This window comes from Hypomesus nipponensis, chromosome 15 (genome assembly GCF_054491055.1).
Source record: "Hypomesus nipponensis isolate SF chromosome 15, ASM5449105v1, whole genome shotgun sequence".
Classification (NCBI taxonomy): domain Eukaryota; kingdom Metazoa; phylum Chordata; class Actinopteri; order Osmeriformes; family Osmeridae; genus Hypomesus; species Hypomesus nipponensis.
This window is the reverse complement of record NC_140375.1, coordinates 10,635,899-10,652,218: the sequence shown is the minus strand read 5'-3', so window position 1 is coordinate 10,652,218 and position 16,320 is coordinate 10,635,899. Positions and strand designations below refer to the sequence as shown.

Genomic DNA, 16,320 nt, shown 5'->3' with positions numbered 1-16,320 from the left:
TCCATATCATTTTTACATTGTCTTATATCGTGCACCTTGGAAAAGTATTTGCACTTTGTTACACTTAACCTGTAAGTGTCCTGGTAATGCCCCACAAATTATTTCCAAATCACATATCTCCTTTCTCTATTTCTCATCCATCTCTTTTGTCTATCTCCAAATCTCTTGCTCTTCCTCCCTGTCGCGGTCACAGAGGTTCCTCGTAACGACACGTGTCCTGAGCTCCCAGAGATCACCAATGGCTGGAAAAGCACGTCCCACCCCGAGCTGGTCCACGGCACCGTGGTGACATACCAGTGCTACCCGGGGTACCAGCTGGTTGGCACAGAGCTGCTCATGTGCCAGTGGGACTTGACCTGGAGTGGAGATCTGCCCAGCTGTGAAAGAGGTGAAACATTGACATGCAAACACACACGTACACAAAGGTACAAAACACAACACACATGCAATCACATGACCTCTGCACCCTCCCTTTCTTTTGATCCTTTTGCCATCCAAGCAGCCAGGCTGTGCTTATAAAAAGATTGGGATTGGGTGACCGGGGTTCAGATCCTCTCTCTCTCAAACACTGACAACAATCTATAGAGCAGTGTCCAAAATGGTTGACTCACAGTGTTGTCATTAACATACTGCCCTCTTTCCTACTGTGCCAAGAATTGGGTTTGTGGAACCCTGCTGGGAGAGGCAGATGCAAAGCCAGTGTCTTAAATCTGCAGCCCTGCGGGTTTGTGTTTCCGGGTTCAGGGAAAGGATAGAGACTCTTATCAATGCATCAGGATGGCAGTGAGATATCAGATTCCAAATATAATCCCTGTGTGTGTTTTGTTGAGCAGTTATGTCCTGTGCTGATCCTGGAACTGTGGAGCACAGTCGCAGGGTGATGTCTGGACCGCACCTCACCGTGGGCTCCTCCGTCCAGTACATCTGCAACCAGGGCTACATCCTCTCTGGAAACAGCCTGCTCACCTGCTACAAACACGGCTCCTCTGAGCCCAAGTGGAGCCAAAGGCTACCCAGATGTGTCCGTACGTAACTCTTCTGGGGATACCAATGACTGATCAAGGGCTAGGGAGTCGTTTCCAAAAATATACTTAAATGCATGCAGGAAGTGCAAAGTGCATCAAGCAATGACAAGAATCTGTATATAAATTAGGTACAGTATATTTAGATATTCCTTTTTTATTCACGCCTGTTTTCTTAGTTTGATTTTGAATTCACTCCAACCCCTATGGGAAGTAAAGTTAGGTAAATACCTTTTAAAAACCTTGAGAAATGAAGAGGTTTTGAGCAGCTTTACTGAAAAGCGCAGTGCTGGAGGTCAGGAGACCCTGACGAGAAACATGATGCTGCCCTTGCAGACTTGGGGTTAGCACACTCAAGAGTGCAGGAGTTTTGAAACATCTGTGCTCTGATTGGTCTTACACATCCGTATGGAGATCCAAAAGTTGAGCTTTTAGAGTTAAACCCAAGTGCAAAAGGATTGCAATGAATTGCTCCATACAGTGCCAAAACAATTCCCAAATGTGAGTGTATGGGGTAAGTTTGTAAAAAGTGTGAAAAAAAAAATAAGATGCTAAGATGAATTAATGTATGCACCTTCCTGCCAAAGCAAATTCCTTGTCTGTGAAAACTTTCATGGCGATTAAACCCTGTCTGATTCTAAAATCTGCAAAGAAATGTCTAGCTAGTACAACCCTACTACTTTCTCTCATGCACATATTCTTGCATAAGGCTTGAATGACAAGACAGACACTCAAAATTACTTTGAGACACTTCCCCCAGTTTGTATTTAATCACTTTAATCACAATCTCATGCATAATAATGCCTTGTGGTTATAGCCTCTCAAGCTACACACATTCCTGAATTGATGTAATTTTAACAGCATTGTCCTCAATAAATTACATTTTTTTCTGTCAGATTAGCTTCAAATGTATGGTACCGTCTGCTTGCTTACTACAGATAGGACCTGTTCCAATTATACAATGCAAAGAAAGTTGTTCAGGCTGTTAAATTAGGACATTATGTTCTCATCATATTCTTAGGTTTATCATTGGACAGCCTTACTTTCACACAAAGGCCGGTTTGTTAATTCAAATCTGTGTTTGAAGACTGGTTTGTTTTCGTGTAGTTTCACACATGTGTGGGGTGTGGGTCAACATTTAGAATGCCTGTTATTGTGTCTGTACTGTATGTATGTGTCTGGTTTGTAGGTATTAATCCTTTCTCTTCTGTCCTCAGTGGAGACCTATGAGCCCTGCAGGAACCCAGGCACTCCCACCTTCAGTATCCCCAGCTCAGAAAAGCCCTCCTACCAGGCCAATGAGATACTGCGCTTCTCCTGCCTCACTGGCCATGAGCTGCTGGGGGAGCCTGTCCTCCGATGCGTCCCTGGACACCCGTCTCAGTGGAGCAGCCTGCCCCCTGTCTGCAGAGGTAGGGATTCCATTACTGTTCATGGCTGGCCTTTGTTTTATTAAATGATCTGATTTATCTAGGTAGAAATCGGTTGCTTGTTAAAATGCAAGACTAAGTCTAAACACGTGCTTTGTGTTGTGCCATTGAGTGTGATTTTAGGCCATTTCTTTCTTTTTTAGCCGAAACACTGGAGTATATCAATGAGCGCAGGCTAGACCGTAAGTGCCATTATGCCCAGAATAAAAACGAATGCTATCGATCACATGTTCACACCAGAATCATTTTCAACCAAAGTGCCCATGTAGTTAAATATGTTTTCAACAGTTATGTGAAGTATTCCCAATTAAAGAGTGTAAGTATGGCTTACAGGAGCCTTCCAGGATGAATCCCTTTTGAATATTTTTACACTTTGTCTTTACTAGTTGCCGATGCAGAACTCAGGATGGATTCGGCCAATGTAGCCATAGCAGTCCTCATCCCAGTGGCTCTCATCTTGGTCCTTATCTTGGGGATCTACCTATACATTTCAAAGTAGGTATAACATATATCCTTATGAATGAGCCTTATATTTGGTGTAAGTTCTACCAAGCATTCTGTTGTATACTTGATATACAACAGATGATGACGTGTGTGTGTGTGTTCACTGTGGTGCTCTGCAGGGTTCAAGGGAAGTCTATACGTCTCCCCATTGCCTCCACTTTGCCATACAACCACATTGCAGCAGAATCTACCTTTGACAACTCTGTCTATGAGACTGCAGTAAGTGTACACTGAGCATGATGAATCTGAAGCATGTGTGTGTATACTGTACACTTGTCTGTGTATATTCATGCATGTATGTGTGTTGACAGTTGTCAAGAATGTAAGGGTGGCTTAGTCAATATCAGTACAGACTGATGTACAAAATTAATGAATGAATAAATATGTAGATAAAAGCCTAAACAACATTATATTGGCATTGAGTGAACTTGAATGCAAGAAGCCCTCAGCAATATCTTCCACCTGTTCTTCCAGAACATATCCATTGGCTTTGTCCCCAAAACCAGGTTAGGTTTAGTTGCTGTCAGTTTTCTTTTTTTATACATACAAAAAAAGAGTCCATGAATATGAAGTACCATCTGTGTTCCAGATTCCAGGTTTATTCACCAAACCTAATCTACTGTAAAGTGACAATATGGAAATTAAACAGACTGATGTACAACCACAATCCGTTCACCATCAGTTACTGACAAGTGCTGTGTCATTTAATCTGATGGTTCCAACGTGTTGCTCTTGCACTTGAAACTGTGGCCGTAACAACGCATAGTGACAACTTTTATTGTGTAGGAAAGAGTGACCTGTTCATTCACCTTGCTTTCATACTGGTTGGTTGCCTCCAAAACATATTTATGACAAGAGGGTATTTTAAAGTACAAGGAGCAAAGTTCCCTTCATATTCGGAATAAGCCTCACTTCATGATTTATCAGACGACACTATGCTCTTCTCTTTCAGAGTGATTATCTGCTTATTCAATGACAGCTTTTTTTAATAGAAAACCCTGCAGAATATCATGTATTTCTTGTCCAGTACAGCTTGGAACAACTTCACAATATTCAAGTGATACATCGTTATAACAATTTATGATGATACCAGCGGATTCATGCCTCAATAAGACTAGTAATTTTGTGTCTCTCCATTTCTTTTTTGTTCATGTCATGATCGCCCTTCTGAAGAACAATGAGGTGAGAACCCTCCATTTTTATATTTCATCTGTTTCATCCCACTGAATAAATGTATGAGTATATAAGTTTAGAAATCAGTTTTGTCCATCATGCTTCATTTTCATATTTAGTGCAATAACAAAGGACCAAAATCCCCATTATCACTTACAGTAATAGCAATAACATTATGTGTGCGGGTATATATGGACAGGGAAGCAGTCCCAGCAGAATGCATTAAGTGATGCAGAGACCTCTGGAACTATGCTGCTTTAAAACGGATTAGAATTTTGCAGCCTGAACCTCAAAGCTCATTTCATTAACACCCTAGTGTCAGATAGACCATATTCTAGGGGGTCAGTGAGGAATGTGGAATTGAATTTAATATGTCACCTCTGCTCGTGAAAATAGAGCACCTCCTCTTCTCTGCTGTATTTCTGTCATATTCCTCATTCAAACAGCCATAGGTGTTCATAGGGCAGACACTGGATGTTTTTTTAATCTTGCATCTGTAGAAATATGTCAGTCTGGACATTTATATTGCAAGATCTAGTTAACTTTTTTTTTTACAAGGGTTACCTTAATAATACCTGTTGAATCACAATACAATGAGGAATAAAATGTACTGAAAAAACCCTTATAGTAATAAGGTAGGGCTTCTTTGGGATAAAAGGTCGGCGGAACAAGGGCATATATTGAGAATTTAACTATGCGAATACTTAGATGGTCAACCAAAACAAATGAGGAAATGTAAATGAAATCGCATTTTTATGAGTGAATGTGTCAATAAGTCTGGTCTGGTTTAACCAAGCATCAGCAGTGATATGATGTTCGATTGTTGGACACCTCTATATTTAATCAAATACTGCCCTCTGCTGGTATGATCAAATACATAAAAACTGTTGTTCCATATTCTGTTTCTCATCAAAGTTTGCATTGTTGTCTATTAATTGAATTGCAATACATTCACTGACAGTATTTATTATATATTATTGACTTTCAGTAATAAAATACTTTGTATTTATATTTCACAGGAGATACGAGAGTATGAGGTTTCTATCTAGAGGCCCATTGAAGCATGGACAGATATCAAGCCTGTTTGCCTTTTGGAATTTTCTCTGCACTTCTCAACCCTCCGAAGATTCACGAGTCCTACAACTTTTCCAACCCCTTCCTCCACCATGTCCTCTCCACTGAACGTTGTCTTCGAGGACCCCTAGCCACACCACAGCAGAGATTGGGCCACAGTATTATTTTTCTAGAGCATCAACAGCAACGGCCTAGCAGCAGCATTTATACAGTTTTTATCCTGTAAAATTAAAGACTTAAGTACATTATGTCGTCACAGAAAAAGAAGAAGGCAATGCTCGTGGAACAAATGTAAGCTTGTACCCAATAGTCCCAAATGCAAAAGTGTTTTTTCCTCCTGTGTGTCTAACACAAAAATATAGCTAAAATGTGTTGTTTAAACTGTGTTTCATTGGATATACAGTATTGTTTACTCTATATAATAAGCTTCAAATAAGCTTTGTATGTCACTATCATAATAATTTAAAAACATTCTTGTTTGAAATTTGTTTTCAGAATGTGCCTTAAATGTAAGGCACTAACTAAGCAATGCTTGCATCAGTTGCAGTCTGTTCTATACATTTCAAACACATGTTTATTGTTTTTGTTTGCATAAAGATCATGGTGGAGGTGGAAGCCAGAATTATGTTCATTTTACAACCTTACCACTTTTCGGTAAATTCCCAAACTGTGTTATTAGTGTTGTAAATGTTTCCTACATCTTAGCCACCATTGTGATCATCAAAGGGATTCTGCATATTGATGCAATATATTGGTTGATACAACCAAGCTGAATCTATTAGTATATGGCATCACCATTCAAATTATCGGTCTTCTAACATTGCCAAATGTGAATATTTATTATTGCAAGATGGTGTGATGACAATGATGATTCTGTAATCTATTTTTGATTCATTGTATATAGTGTGCTGATGAAGCCACCTCACGAACAAACACATCTTCAATAAAAATTATTATTCAAAAAATGGGAAATTGACAAATGCTTTGTTTCATTTGTTTAAGGAGATGTGTACACAACAGGGGCGTAGTCCTCATCCCCCGCCCCCCAACTAGATTTCTGATTGCTTACAATAAAAACTAAAGGGATTGTTGATATACGGTTACATTTTTCACGCTGTCTGCTTTTCTTGAAAGTTAAGTCAAATCGACCAGCAGGTGGCCATGTGAACACGAATGCATAGTTTGTAAAAATAAAAAAATAAATAAAAAAACGTGCATTGAGTGCAGAGGCAGAGTGCGCGCAGTTGGTAGACAGACAGGTAGCCAGTCCAATCATTAGTCTCGGTCTGAATGATTTGTCATGTTTATTACAGTCCTATGACGCCCACAGATGTCGGATTGTTTTCATATTGCCATCAAACCTTTATGCATCGGTTGTGAAGTTTATTTTGGCAAATATGACACAAAAGTGCTTCCCAACAGCATTGCCTACACCATCTTTAATCAGGCTGTGGCATTTATCTTTTTAGAAATAGTTAAATAAAACTGTTTGCTATAGTAGCCTAGTTATTAGAATCGACGAATGATATGCTTAATTTGTGCAGAAAAATGCTTTCTTATTTTACATATTATATGTTTCGATTAAGTTTACGAGCGAAAACTGCGAGGCTAGTGATCGTTTTTGATTCTCCACTGCGCAGTGTTGATCCTTCCGACATCTTTCGCGCATGCCGAAACGACATTTCCTGTTGCGCCAACTCAGTGGAGGATGTTGCTAGCTTTCAATGTTGATGCTTAATGCACAGGATTTTTCACAACAATAATAGCAACATCTCTTGAGATACCTGCCTTATATACCTATTAACCAATGCTTTACAAAAACCGTGCACCGCAAGTGGCTCGCAGATTGTTTTAGTTTGCTTGATTTTGTGGATCCTTTTGTTCGACAATGAAATCTGACGGGTTTACAATTTTTCCAAGTCTCTACTCGAGCAGCTACTGCAGAAGCAGAAACAAGTACCATGGCTAGCTAACGATAACAAGTGGTTTTGCTGGCTAGCAAAAATCTGATTTCATGCTTTCGTGTAATCGACAACTTTTAAGAGAAGAAACTAGACTGTCTGCATAGCTGAAGTAACGTGGATGTTGGTTGACGTTTGTTTTTGCTGGGCAGCGGTGCATCGTGAATACTGCTGGTTTGGTTGCTATCCTATCCTACTACTGCCATCTGAAGGAGCTGAGCTAGCTAGCTAGCCATATATTCTGTGTGTAGTAGAAGCCGGGTGGCAGTTCGATGATCTTCAGCCCTCAACCTTTGACTGGTGTGTTTTTACCCACAATAATAGCCAAGTTAGACAACGTCAACAAATTGGCGTAGTTGCTCATTGAAACACTCCCTGAAAAAGTGTCACGCACGGATATATTTGCATAGCAAGTTAGCTAGTTAACTGGCAAGAAGTCATCGACTGCTGGATGAATGTGGGACAAAATGGAGACCCCGACGATTGTGTACGACTTGGATACTTCTGGGGGTTTAATGGAGGTGAGGCTATGTAGCTCCTATAGGCCTGACGACCGTGCTTTAGTAAAGTAACAAGCATGTCACCTCGTTTAATGTCAATGTCAACTACCGTCCTGCAAAGCAATTGTCCCAACCATGAATGTTTCTTAGGCAAGCTATATTATTTAGTTCCAGCATGTACTGGGTGTAAAATTGTAACTGTTCCCGTTATGAGCTGCAGTTACCATCACAGTAAACGTAACATTTGCCAGGACTGGATAGTGCCTCTTGGAACTGCAACGTACGATAAACCAGACTGACAAATGCCGGGCGGATGTCAGGGCCGTTTCAAGCCAGAGTCACATTGTCAAGCCAAATGTCAAATGTTGAATTGTAATAACCTACACATGCCAAATGTTTTTAACAAACGGTAATGTTTAATGGTTTGACGAACCTATGCAATCATACTACTTATTAAATCCCTAGAACTGGGGTAGTAATTGACAACTCATCAAGTATGTTGTTATAAAGGCAAGTTTGCTTTTTCCAGCAAATCCAAACGCTGCTCTCGCCCCCTAAATCGATGGACGGGCAGAATACTAGTCGGAAGTCCGAAAGAGAGACCAGAAAAAGCGGCAGGGCTACCAACCACAACACCTGTGATAGTTGCCGAGAGGGAGGGGACTTATTGTGCTGTGACCATTGTCCTGCTGCCTTCCATCCACAATGTTGGTGAGTATTTTATTGATAACTGTAACTATGCTGTTGCAATAATCATGCAGTAATTGGATTAACACTTAAACAAAAATACGTTGGAGGGTCTTTTTCGCTGGATATACTTGCTAAAGGCGAAATATTGTGCTCCCAGACGAGCTTCTTAGTGGTTCTGACAGTCGGCACCTGGTGGTTAAAATTTGCCGCGGAATGATTGCAACCAGTTCCTCCCCCGCCTCTCGCGGTCGGCAAGATAGAACGCAGACATTCCGTCTCCCTCGTACTAGGGAACGGGCAGCTAAAAATGGAGTCGGACGAAGCTTCTCTCTCGTGTGCCTCTGTTTACAATATGGCGATCCCCTGAAAATGTTTTCTGTCAGCGCCATCTTGCCAAATTGTATTTGCCAGCGTTTTCTCCGTTTTTCAGCATTTTGTTAAACGGTTTGCAACATGCTGTCATAATTGCTGTGGTAAGATGCAAACAGTCGAATGGTGTGCAATATATAAATTTAAAATAATTCAGTTGACATAACCCAGTGCTGTGCTATATGGTAATGTCAGATTTAAGAGTAACGAAGACACATTGAATGTAGCCAAATTCATTTGACTGTAACAAAAGGAGAAAATACATTCTGAAATGAATCCTTCGATACATTTGGTCTTATATACAGTACTGTACGGTCATCTAGACCGGCGAATGATATGCTGTAAGCATTCCAATATTTACTGTTATGTACGGGGCCAAACAATGACAGCAACAAAACAACCTGGCTAGCCTAAACTGAACGTAACAGAGTTCCTAACAAGCCGCCGAATACAAAAGAGCGCATGATACATCAACTTCTATCCTAAATGCAGCCACTCCCCCTTGACCCCTGTCTCCCTGCCCGTCAAGCAAACCCTCCTAGTTCACCCACTAAGTAGTATCAATAGCAACTTTTCTTATATACTTATTACACCCTCATAACGTTCCTCAGTATCCCTAACCAGTAGTTGCAGCTAAACACAAGTGACTAGACTGGACATTGCCACTTTATTAATCTCTAATGGTGCATTAAACCTCAGACTAGTATATACCAGTTTGTGAGTTAGTGAACTGTGGACATTGCAGTTGTACTAGACTGGTGAAAGCCAATGTGATGGTTACATAACTGTCCAACTTAACACTAATCTGTGCAAGCCATCCATTGTGATTATTTATTGGTGTCACATGTGCTACCACCACACATGTGATTTATGGAAGGGTGCAAATGTAATGCTTATTGTTCAGGTCTGGATCTTGTGAATAAGCCAATCGCCTTGTTCTCATTCATTCCCTTGGACAAAAGCAAAACAGACATTTTGGGAAAACTTTTCTGAATATGACCAGAAGCCTTGGGCACTGGTGACATGGCAACAGAGCCATGTTTGATTTGAACGCTTATTATAGTTTATTCTTCTTCCCGTAGTAATCCACCATTAAGTGAAGAAAAGCTGCCCCCTGGTGACTGGATTTGTCATCGCTGTAATGTCAGGAGCAAGGTAAGCAGTCTTCAATATTAAGCTTCTTTATTCTCTTTTTTTTACGTGCTACTCTTCAATTTCATGTCTCAATGTTTTTTTTGGCTTTATTTGAAAATATGTTGAGTTCATAGTGGAAATCTGGTGTAACCCCAACCACAACAGTAGGGTGTACAGGTTAAATAAACTGCTAGAAAGACTGTCAGGCTACATTGTTTTATCAGAATTATTTGCTTTACTGTAAACTTACTTTAATATGCCTAAATATTAACCACTATCTAAAAAAAACAACAACAGTCATATTAGGTGTGTCCAAAAATCAATAATTAGTACTGTAGGTGCTGCAGTTAGTAACTTATTCCCCTTTTTATTTATACAAACACTACTAAAGGGGGATGCTATTACTTATAGACTATGTCGAACTCTCACTTTCCAGAAGCGGGATCAGAAGGCAGAACAGACCAATGGACTCTTAGAGAGGCCCAACTCCAGGCGTTCCTCTTCCCCAGCGCTAGAACTGAACCATGGACCCGGTCCACTGCATCTTGACGGGTTAACCACTGAAGCTGGTGCTGCAGGACCTGTACTGAGGATGGCAGCCGTGGCGCAGGTCCGCCTCCTAGAGCGCAGGTGCAGTAGCCGGACCAACAGCCGGCCCGGCACGCCCACCTCCAATGCCTCCTCCACACCTACTCCCTCGGAGGAGCAGAATGAGGTGGGGGAGGACACGGCAGAGACTGAAGAGGAGGCGCACGGCTCTGAACCGGAGGGCTTAACCCCCTCAACACCCACTCCACGCCTCCTTAAGAGGCCCTTTCAACTGCTGATTGCTGCCGCCATGGAGAGAAACCCCACACAATTCCAGCTGCCAAACGAGTTCACCTCCTCCAGTGCACTACCAGGTTAGTTAGTCCATCAGTGCCTTACTTCAAAACAAGGACATAGGGTTTTTAGTTAGGCTATATCCCCCAACTCCAGTTTTAATGGTTGCAACTTTGAGTTTGAGACAGTTGGCAAAAGTGTGTCAGTATAGCCCTGCTTGGAAACACATGTCTGCAGTTAAATAATCTATACTGTGTGTCTTTAGGCAGTAGCAAAAGGAGGAAGAGAGAGGAGTTGATTGAAAAGGTTTTCAAGAAGCCTCAGCCTGAATCAGACCCCAATGGGCCGCTCCCCCTGCCCGTAAAAGTATGCTTCAACTGCACCAGGTAAATAAGTGCTTGTTTATGTGTCTGCGTCTACATGGGTATGAAGAAGTTTGTCTCTTGCTCAGTTTGACCCCAACTCTGCATCCCTCTTCTCTTAACAGGAGCTGCAGAATGGCCCCTCTGATCCAGTGTGACTCCTGCCCCCTCCTCTTCCACATGGAGTGTCTCGACCCACCGCTCTCGGCAATGCCCCCAGGGAGTTGGATGTGTCCCAACCACATGGAGCATTTGGTGGTAAGAGCCAAGCATTTTACATCACCCAGCCGGGTTTCCAAGCGGTTCCCAGACAAATCAGTGTGTGTTTAATAAAGGTTATATTTAACATGCATAGCTTGTTATTTCCCTGTCTTATAATCTTTGAGATAAACAGCACTTTGGTGTGAATGGGAGTGGGTAGTAGGAGCGTTTGATTGACGATATAACAAATTACTTTATTTGCACAAAAAAACAGTGAACATCAGAGGTTCTACATTCACAGTCTCTGATTTCGGGTGACCCGAACCCAACAAACATGCTTTCTTGTTCACCAGCTGAACCAGAGGAACCCAAACCTCACCAACCGCTGCCAGCTCTTCGACCAGTTTCAGGACCGGATGTCCCAGCATGCTGTTAAGGTGGACTTCCTGCGACGGGTCCATAGACAAAACCCGCCCAACCACCAGCACAGGAAAAAGACAATCAAGGTTCACACAGAAGAATAAACTAATCTGCATTAAATCCTAGATCAACAAAGAGCTATCTGTAATGATCTATAGCATTCTCCTTATTTATTTGTAATGTGTGCCCACCTAGGTACCAGATGGCATTAAATCCCAATACAACAGCCCTCCTGTGTTGGCCCCCAGAGGCATCCGTAATGGGGAGCTTGTATGCAACGGAAATCCTAAACAAGAGCACCCTACACAACATTTAACCAGCGAGGTTGAGCAACAGGAGGTAGGTACCCCTGCTTGTAGCACCTACAGTATATCTCATTATTTATTGATCTTATCTATGATTTAACACAATTTGAATGTATTGTTAAAATAGCTGCCAATGATCTCTTGTTTTACCACGACACACTTGTGGCAAATAGACACCCATGGCGCAAATGGTCTCTGTAGAGGGATATTCTCTTGACTATATTGGACATCATTTGGACATGATTTATAAAAGCATCCTTTTGCCTTGTTTAGTGGCTTCAAGACGTCATTGCTCTCCAGTGCAGCATCATGCGACATCTATCATCCGAGCAGAAGTTGTCGTTGTCAGACTGGGAACATACAGAGAAAGCTGACCTGAAACCCTGCTTAGGGACTGGGGAGCAGAGCTCGCTGCCTCCCCCAGCAAGAACGGCTTGTTTAAAACCATGCAGTACCCTTGGCCACCCCCAGGGTGCTTCTGAACTGAATAGCCCCATGGAGGAAGGACATTGTCAAAACTATCACAGAAAACCGAATGGCCCCCTTGCCGAACAGTCACTTACTAAAGGCTGCAGGTCTGAAACAGGTGATTCTGTTGCTGATTTGAGTAGCCAGGCTGAGCTCCACAACAGACTGAAACCCTCGCAAACCCCACCTTCATCAACTCATACCCCTTCCCAAGGCCTCTCCAACCACATCGGAGACATGGCTGTTAAAATGGAGGGTACCAACCGCTTAGAGTCATGTGCTTTGCGAGACTGCACCCCTTCCCACACAATACGCCCAGACATTGGGCAAAACGACCAAACTCAGATCCAAGGCCTAGGTCAAGTAATACATGTTGAGAGGCCCTCTTTTGATGGCGCCCCTATCTTCACCCCACCCAGAGCTGCCAGTGACGCATCCAAGCTACTCACATTCTCACCTTCCCTAGGTAAGAAACTCAGACATCTTCCTTCCTTAATTGTCAATGAATGGGATCTTTTAGTATGGTCGCCAAAATACGAACAATAATTGTATTTTAAATAAATAGATTAATTGAATGATGAATTAAATGGTTTCAGCCAATTGAATACATCATTTTAGTGACATAAAACCATTTGTCCAATCTGTGCACAGGTTCCACCCCAGGCATAAAGACCAGCCCCGAGGTGGTTGTCACTCCGCCCCCCTGCTCTCTCCTTCCCTCCGTTACTGACCTCTCTGGATGCATGATGACCGCAATAGGTGGGGATGAATGTACAGCTTGAGAATCCTCTAGTGTTTTGTATACACACGTGTCTTTTAGTGTGGATGATTTTGAAGACTTGCTTTAGGCTTCAACGAATTTACATCAGTTCATTTTTTGTTTTTGCTTTTTTTTTCTCCAGAATTCGAGATGAGCAAGCTAGATGAGGAGTTGGTCAAACTTCTAGCTTTGCAGAGAATACAGCAGCTGTTTCCCCCCAAAGCACCACCCACCCTTCCAAGCAGCTTGGCAGCCCCTGCACCCACCACCATCGCACTCAAGCCTCAGACGCCACACGAAGAACGTAAGGCTGTCTTCTTTAACCTGCACTTCCTCTTCTGGTTCTTAATGTAAATTGGTATCATGTGTAGCATGTCAGAATCTTACTTTTGAAATTGAAGCGCAAAAGTCATTTTGAAAAAATGTGTCCATATAGGTGCAATTTGAAAGTCTAAAATAATTTGAAAACAAATCTGATCTAAAAGGGAGATCTCAATGTAATGTATGTGGATGTGCATAGGTTGAGATGTTTGTTCTGTTCCTCTCACAGCCCAGAAGAAGGAAGTGCAGGCCAGAGCTATGTTCTACCCCCTGATGGGAAAGGGTGTAGCCGTCAGCATGTGTTATAGGGCTCTCTACATCGGCTCTGGTGAGGAGACGTCAAATGAGCATTTGGGGGGAAGGGGGGAGTCACAGCATCAGGTTTCACTGAGGTCTTGAGTCTAACTGGACTGACTTCAACCTTCTGCAGGTGCTGACATGGATGTGTGCCTTACAAACTATGGACAATGCAATTATGTGTCGGGGAAACACGCATGTATCTTCTATGATGAGGTACAGTGATGAGTTTTTTTTTATCGCACCATTATCATCAGTACGTGATGCAAACAAATATTTTAGGCACATTGATTGCAAAGTATATCCAATGTGTCTGATATTTAGTATTTGGCCTTTTTGCCGTTGTTATAAACGATCAAAGTGTTCAATTCTTCCTGTGTTTTTGTCTTCTGTGTAAATCACTCGGTTTGTTTGTCCAGAATACGAAGCATTACGAGTTGCTCAACTACAGTGAGCACGGGACTACAGTGGACAACGTCCTCTACTCCTGTGACTTTTCTGAGAAGCCTCCGCCATCTCCGGCCTGCAGTCCAGTGGCAAAAGTGCCAGGCGTCGCTCGTGAGTACTACTTAAATGCACTCGGTCACATATTGTCAACACCCATGCATACTCACATTATTTTTTTTGCTATCTCACCAAATTACAATAAGTTGTGTACACACATATTGTATCAGCAGAAGGACCTTGCTAGTAGAGCACGGTATGATGCTTTCCTCTCCCTTGTTGTCTTTGCAGGCCGCTGCAAGGTAAAGGAGCAGGAGGAGAAGTCTGGTTCCCTTGTAGGGCTGATGCCAGCAGGGGGGGTGATGAGCAGCCAGCCCCAGGGAGGATCCAGGCTCTCCTGCAACTGCAAGGCCAGTAGCTCAAGCCTAATCGGGGGCAGTGGAGCGGGTTGGGAGGGCACGGCTCTGCTCCACCACGGCAGCTACATTAAACTGGGCTGCTTGCAGTTTGTCTTCAGTATTGCTGAGTTAGCCAGCAAGCTGCCAAAAGAGGAGACTGTCAACAAAGCCACTTGTACAGACAGTACCACGCCTGACCAAGAGGGGGCAGACAAAACGACTCTCTCACACAAAGTGCCCATACAGAGCGCCAATCCCATTCCGTAGCCCCCCCCCTTTCCCCCCTTTGATCTCTTTTCAGTCAAAACAAAGGGAATCTTAGAGACGTTTGCTTAACAGGGAATGGAAAAACCCCTTTGACTCTATTTAAACTCTTTATATGTTTGCATGAAACTGAAGTATTATTGATATCTCATGAACAGACTGAAAACATTTATTCACATTGCTCCGTGACCACCGGACTGAATTTATCTGTACTCTATATCTTTTGCCAGGGCAATTATATTTTCTATAACATTTTCTTAGTTCTTAAACCAGCTAATTTATCCCAGGCCTTTTTTTTTTTTTTTTTTTTATCATGTTATTGTAGTACAGTGAAACGTGTTCATACATACATACATAGCTACCTGTGGTTCATAAGTATACACTCATACTTGTTCATATGCCTCTTTATGTACAGTAGGTTGCAAAAGTCTGAGACCACATTTTAATGTTTTAATGGGGGAATTGAATACTGAGAAAGCTAAGCTTTTAGTTATGTCAGAATGAGCTCTTTGTAACATTGTGAGATTGTGCTGGGATAACTTGAGTGATCAGGTATTGAACAATCTTGTGAAAACCATGCATACTGTCATTAAAGCAAAAAGAGGGGACACATGCCAAAAACTGAGATATTCAGAAATTTGTGTATATTTGTCAAAGATTCAACTTTTCACTGACATTAAGTCAGACATTACTGACATTTATTACAAATGTAAACATTTGTCTTACTTTCAAATGCAAACAAATGCAAAATAGAAGTATCTTGACTAGTGGTCTCAGACTAACCCAGACTGTGTGTCTACACATCATTGTGAACTTAAGTGCTTTTCTGTTGGACAAAGATATGCCTGGACATACACACACCATTGTGTTTTTAGTGGACAGCTATTTTAAAGACTCTGTGTGATACCTGCTAGTATGACTTAAGTTGTAACACTTGTTTAAAGTCTTGTCCTCAATGCTGTAGTCATTTTGTATATAGACCTGTCATTTTAGCTCTCATTTCAAATGTCTTTTTGTACCTATAATCCTGTATATATGCATTCTATATTGTGTTTTATCTGTTAAATGTAAATACAGAAAGATTTTTTTAAGAACATTTTAAAACTGCTATACATTCTGCATTATTTGAATGACTGTTAAAGTCAAATGCCACCATGCAACAATATACATTTAAGTAACATTTGTTAAATACTCCATAGGCCAAAAATGAAAACTTAATATTCATGCAGTATTACTACTCAGTTGATTAATTCATTAATGGGTAATACTTTTCAGAATACGAGTATTTGGCTCTTAAAACACAAAAAAATACAAAATAATGATACAGACCTTTGATGTTGATGTACTTTACTGAGTGCAGGTAAGTAACACAATGATTTTAGTTAAGAAATTACAAGTTCT

At 41.7% G+C, this 16,320-nt stretch overlaps 2 protein-coding genes across 3 annotated transcripts in view; both read left to right on the top strand.

Annotated features, from left to right (window-relative positions):
* LOC146257467 (seizure protein 6-like) overlaps positions 1-5,178 on the top strand; it is a 32,562-nt gene extending 27,384 nt beyond the window's left edge. The window contains exons 11-17 of the mRNA XM_084674741.1: positions 194-388; positions 834-1,025; positions 2,240-2,434; positions 2,596-2,634; positions 2,839-2,947; positions 3,076-3,175; positions 5,149-5,178. Coding sequence (XP_084530867.1) covers positions 194-388; positions 834-1,025; positions 2,240-2,434; positions 2,596-2,634; positions 2,839-2,947; positions 3,076-3,175; positions 5,149-5,178 — 860 coding nt within the window. The remainder of the gene's footprint in view (positions 1-193; positions 389-833; positions 1,026-2,239; positions 2,435-2,595; positions 2,635-2,838; positions 2,948-3,075; positions 3,176-5,148) is intronic.
* A 1,734-nt stretch (positions 5,179-6,912) lies between these two features.
* Positions 6,913-16,019, top strand: LOC146257466 (PHD finger protein 12-like). Of its 2 annotated transcripts, XM_084675111.1 has the most exons (15): positions 6,913-7,685; positions 8,194-8,375; positions 9,806-9,878; positions 10,294-10,759; positions 10,945-11,065; positions 11,167-11,299; positions 11,596-11,748; positions 11,858-12,001; positions 12,241-12,901; positions 13,087-13,194; positions 13,338-13,499; positions 13,746-13,844; positions 13,947-14,029; positions 14,233-14,371; positions 14,549-16,019. In XM_084675111.1, exons 1-15 carry the CDS (start codon positions 7,620-7,622, stop codon positions 14,920-14,922), a joined length of 2,964 nt encoding a protein of 987 aa, XP_084531237.1. In that variant the 5' UTR covers positions 6,913-7,619; the 3' UTR covers positions 14,923-16,019. The 2 variants fall into 2 exon arrangements, with proteins under 2 accessions (XP_084531237.1, XP_084531238.1); XM_084675112.1 differs by lacking the exons at positions 6,913-7,685; positions 8,194-8,375 and adding an exon at positions 8,583-8,827.
* The last annotated feature ends 301 nt before the right edge of the window (positions 16,020-16,320 follow it).

What these genes read in the sequence shown, in the direction of transcription:
- LOC146257466 (XM_084675111.1), top strand. Translation starts at nt 7,620, where the DNA reads ATGTGGGACAAAATGGAGACCCCGACGATTGTGTACGACTTGGATACT. An exon ending in CTTCTGGGGGTTTAATGGAG is followed by an intron (nt 7,686 to 8,193) that starts GTGAGGCTATGT and finishes TGCTTTTTCCAG; the next exon opens with CAAATCCAAACGCTGCTCTC. An exon ending in GCCTTCCATCCACAATGTTG is followed by an intron (nt 8,376 to 9,805) that starts GTGAGTATTTTA and finishes TTCTTCCCGTAG; the next exon opens with TAATCCACCATTAAGTGAAG.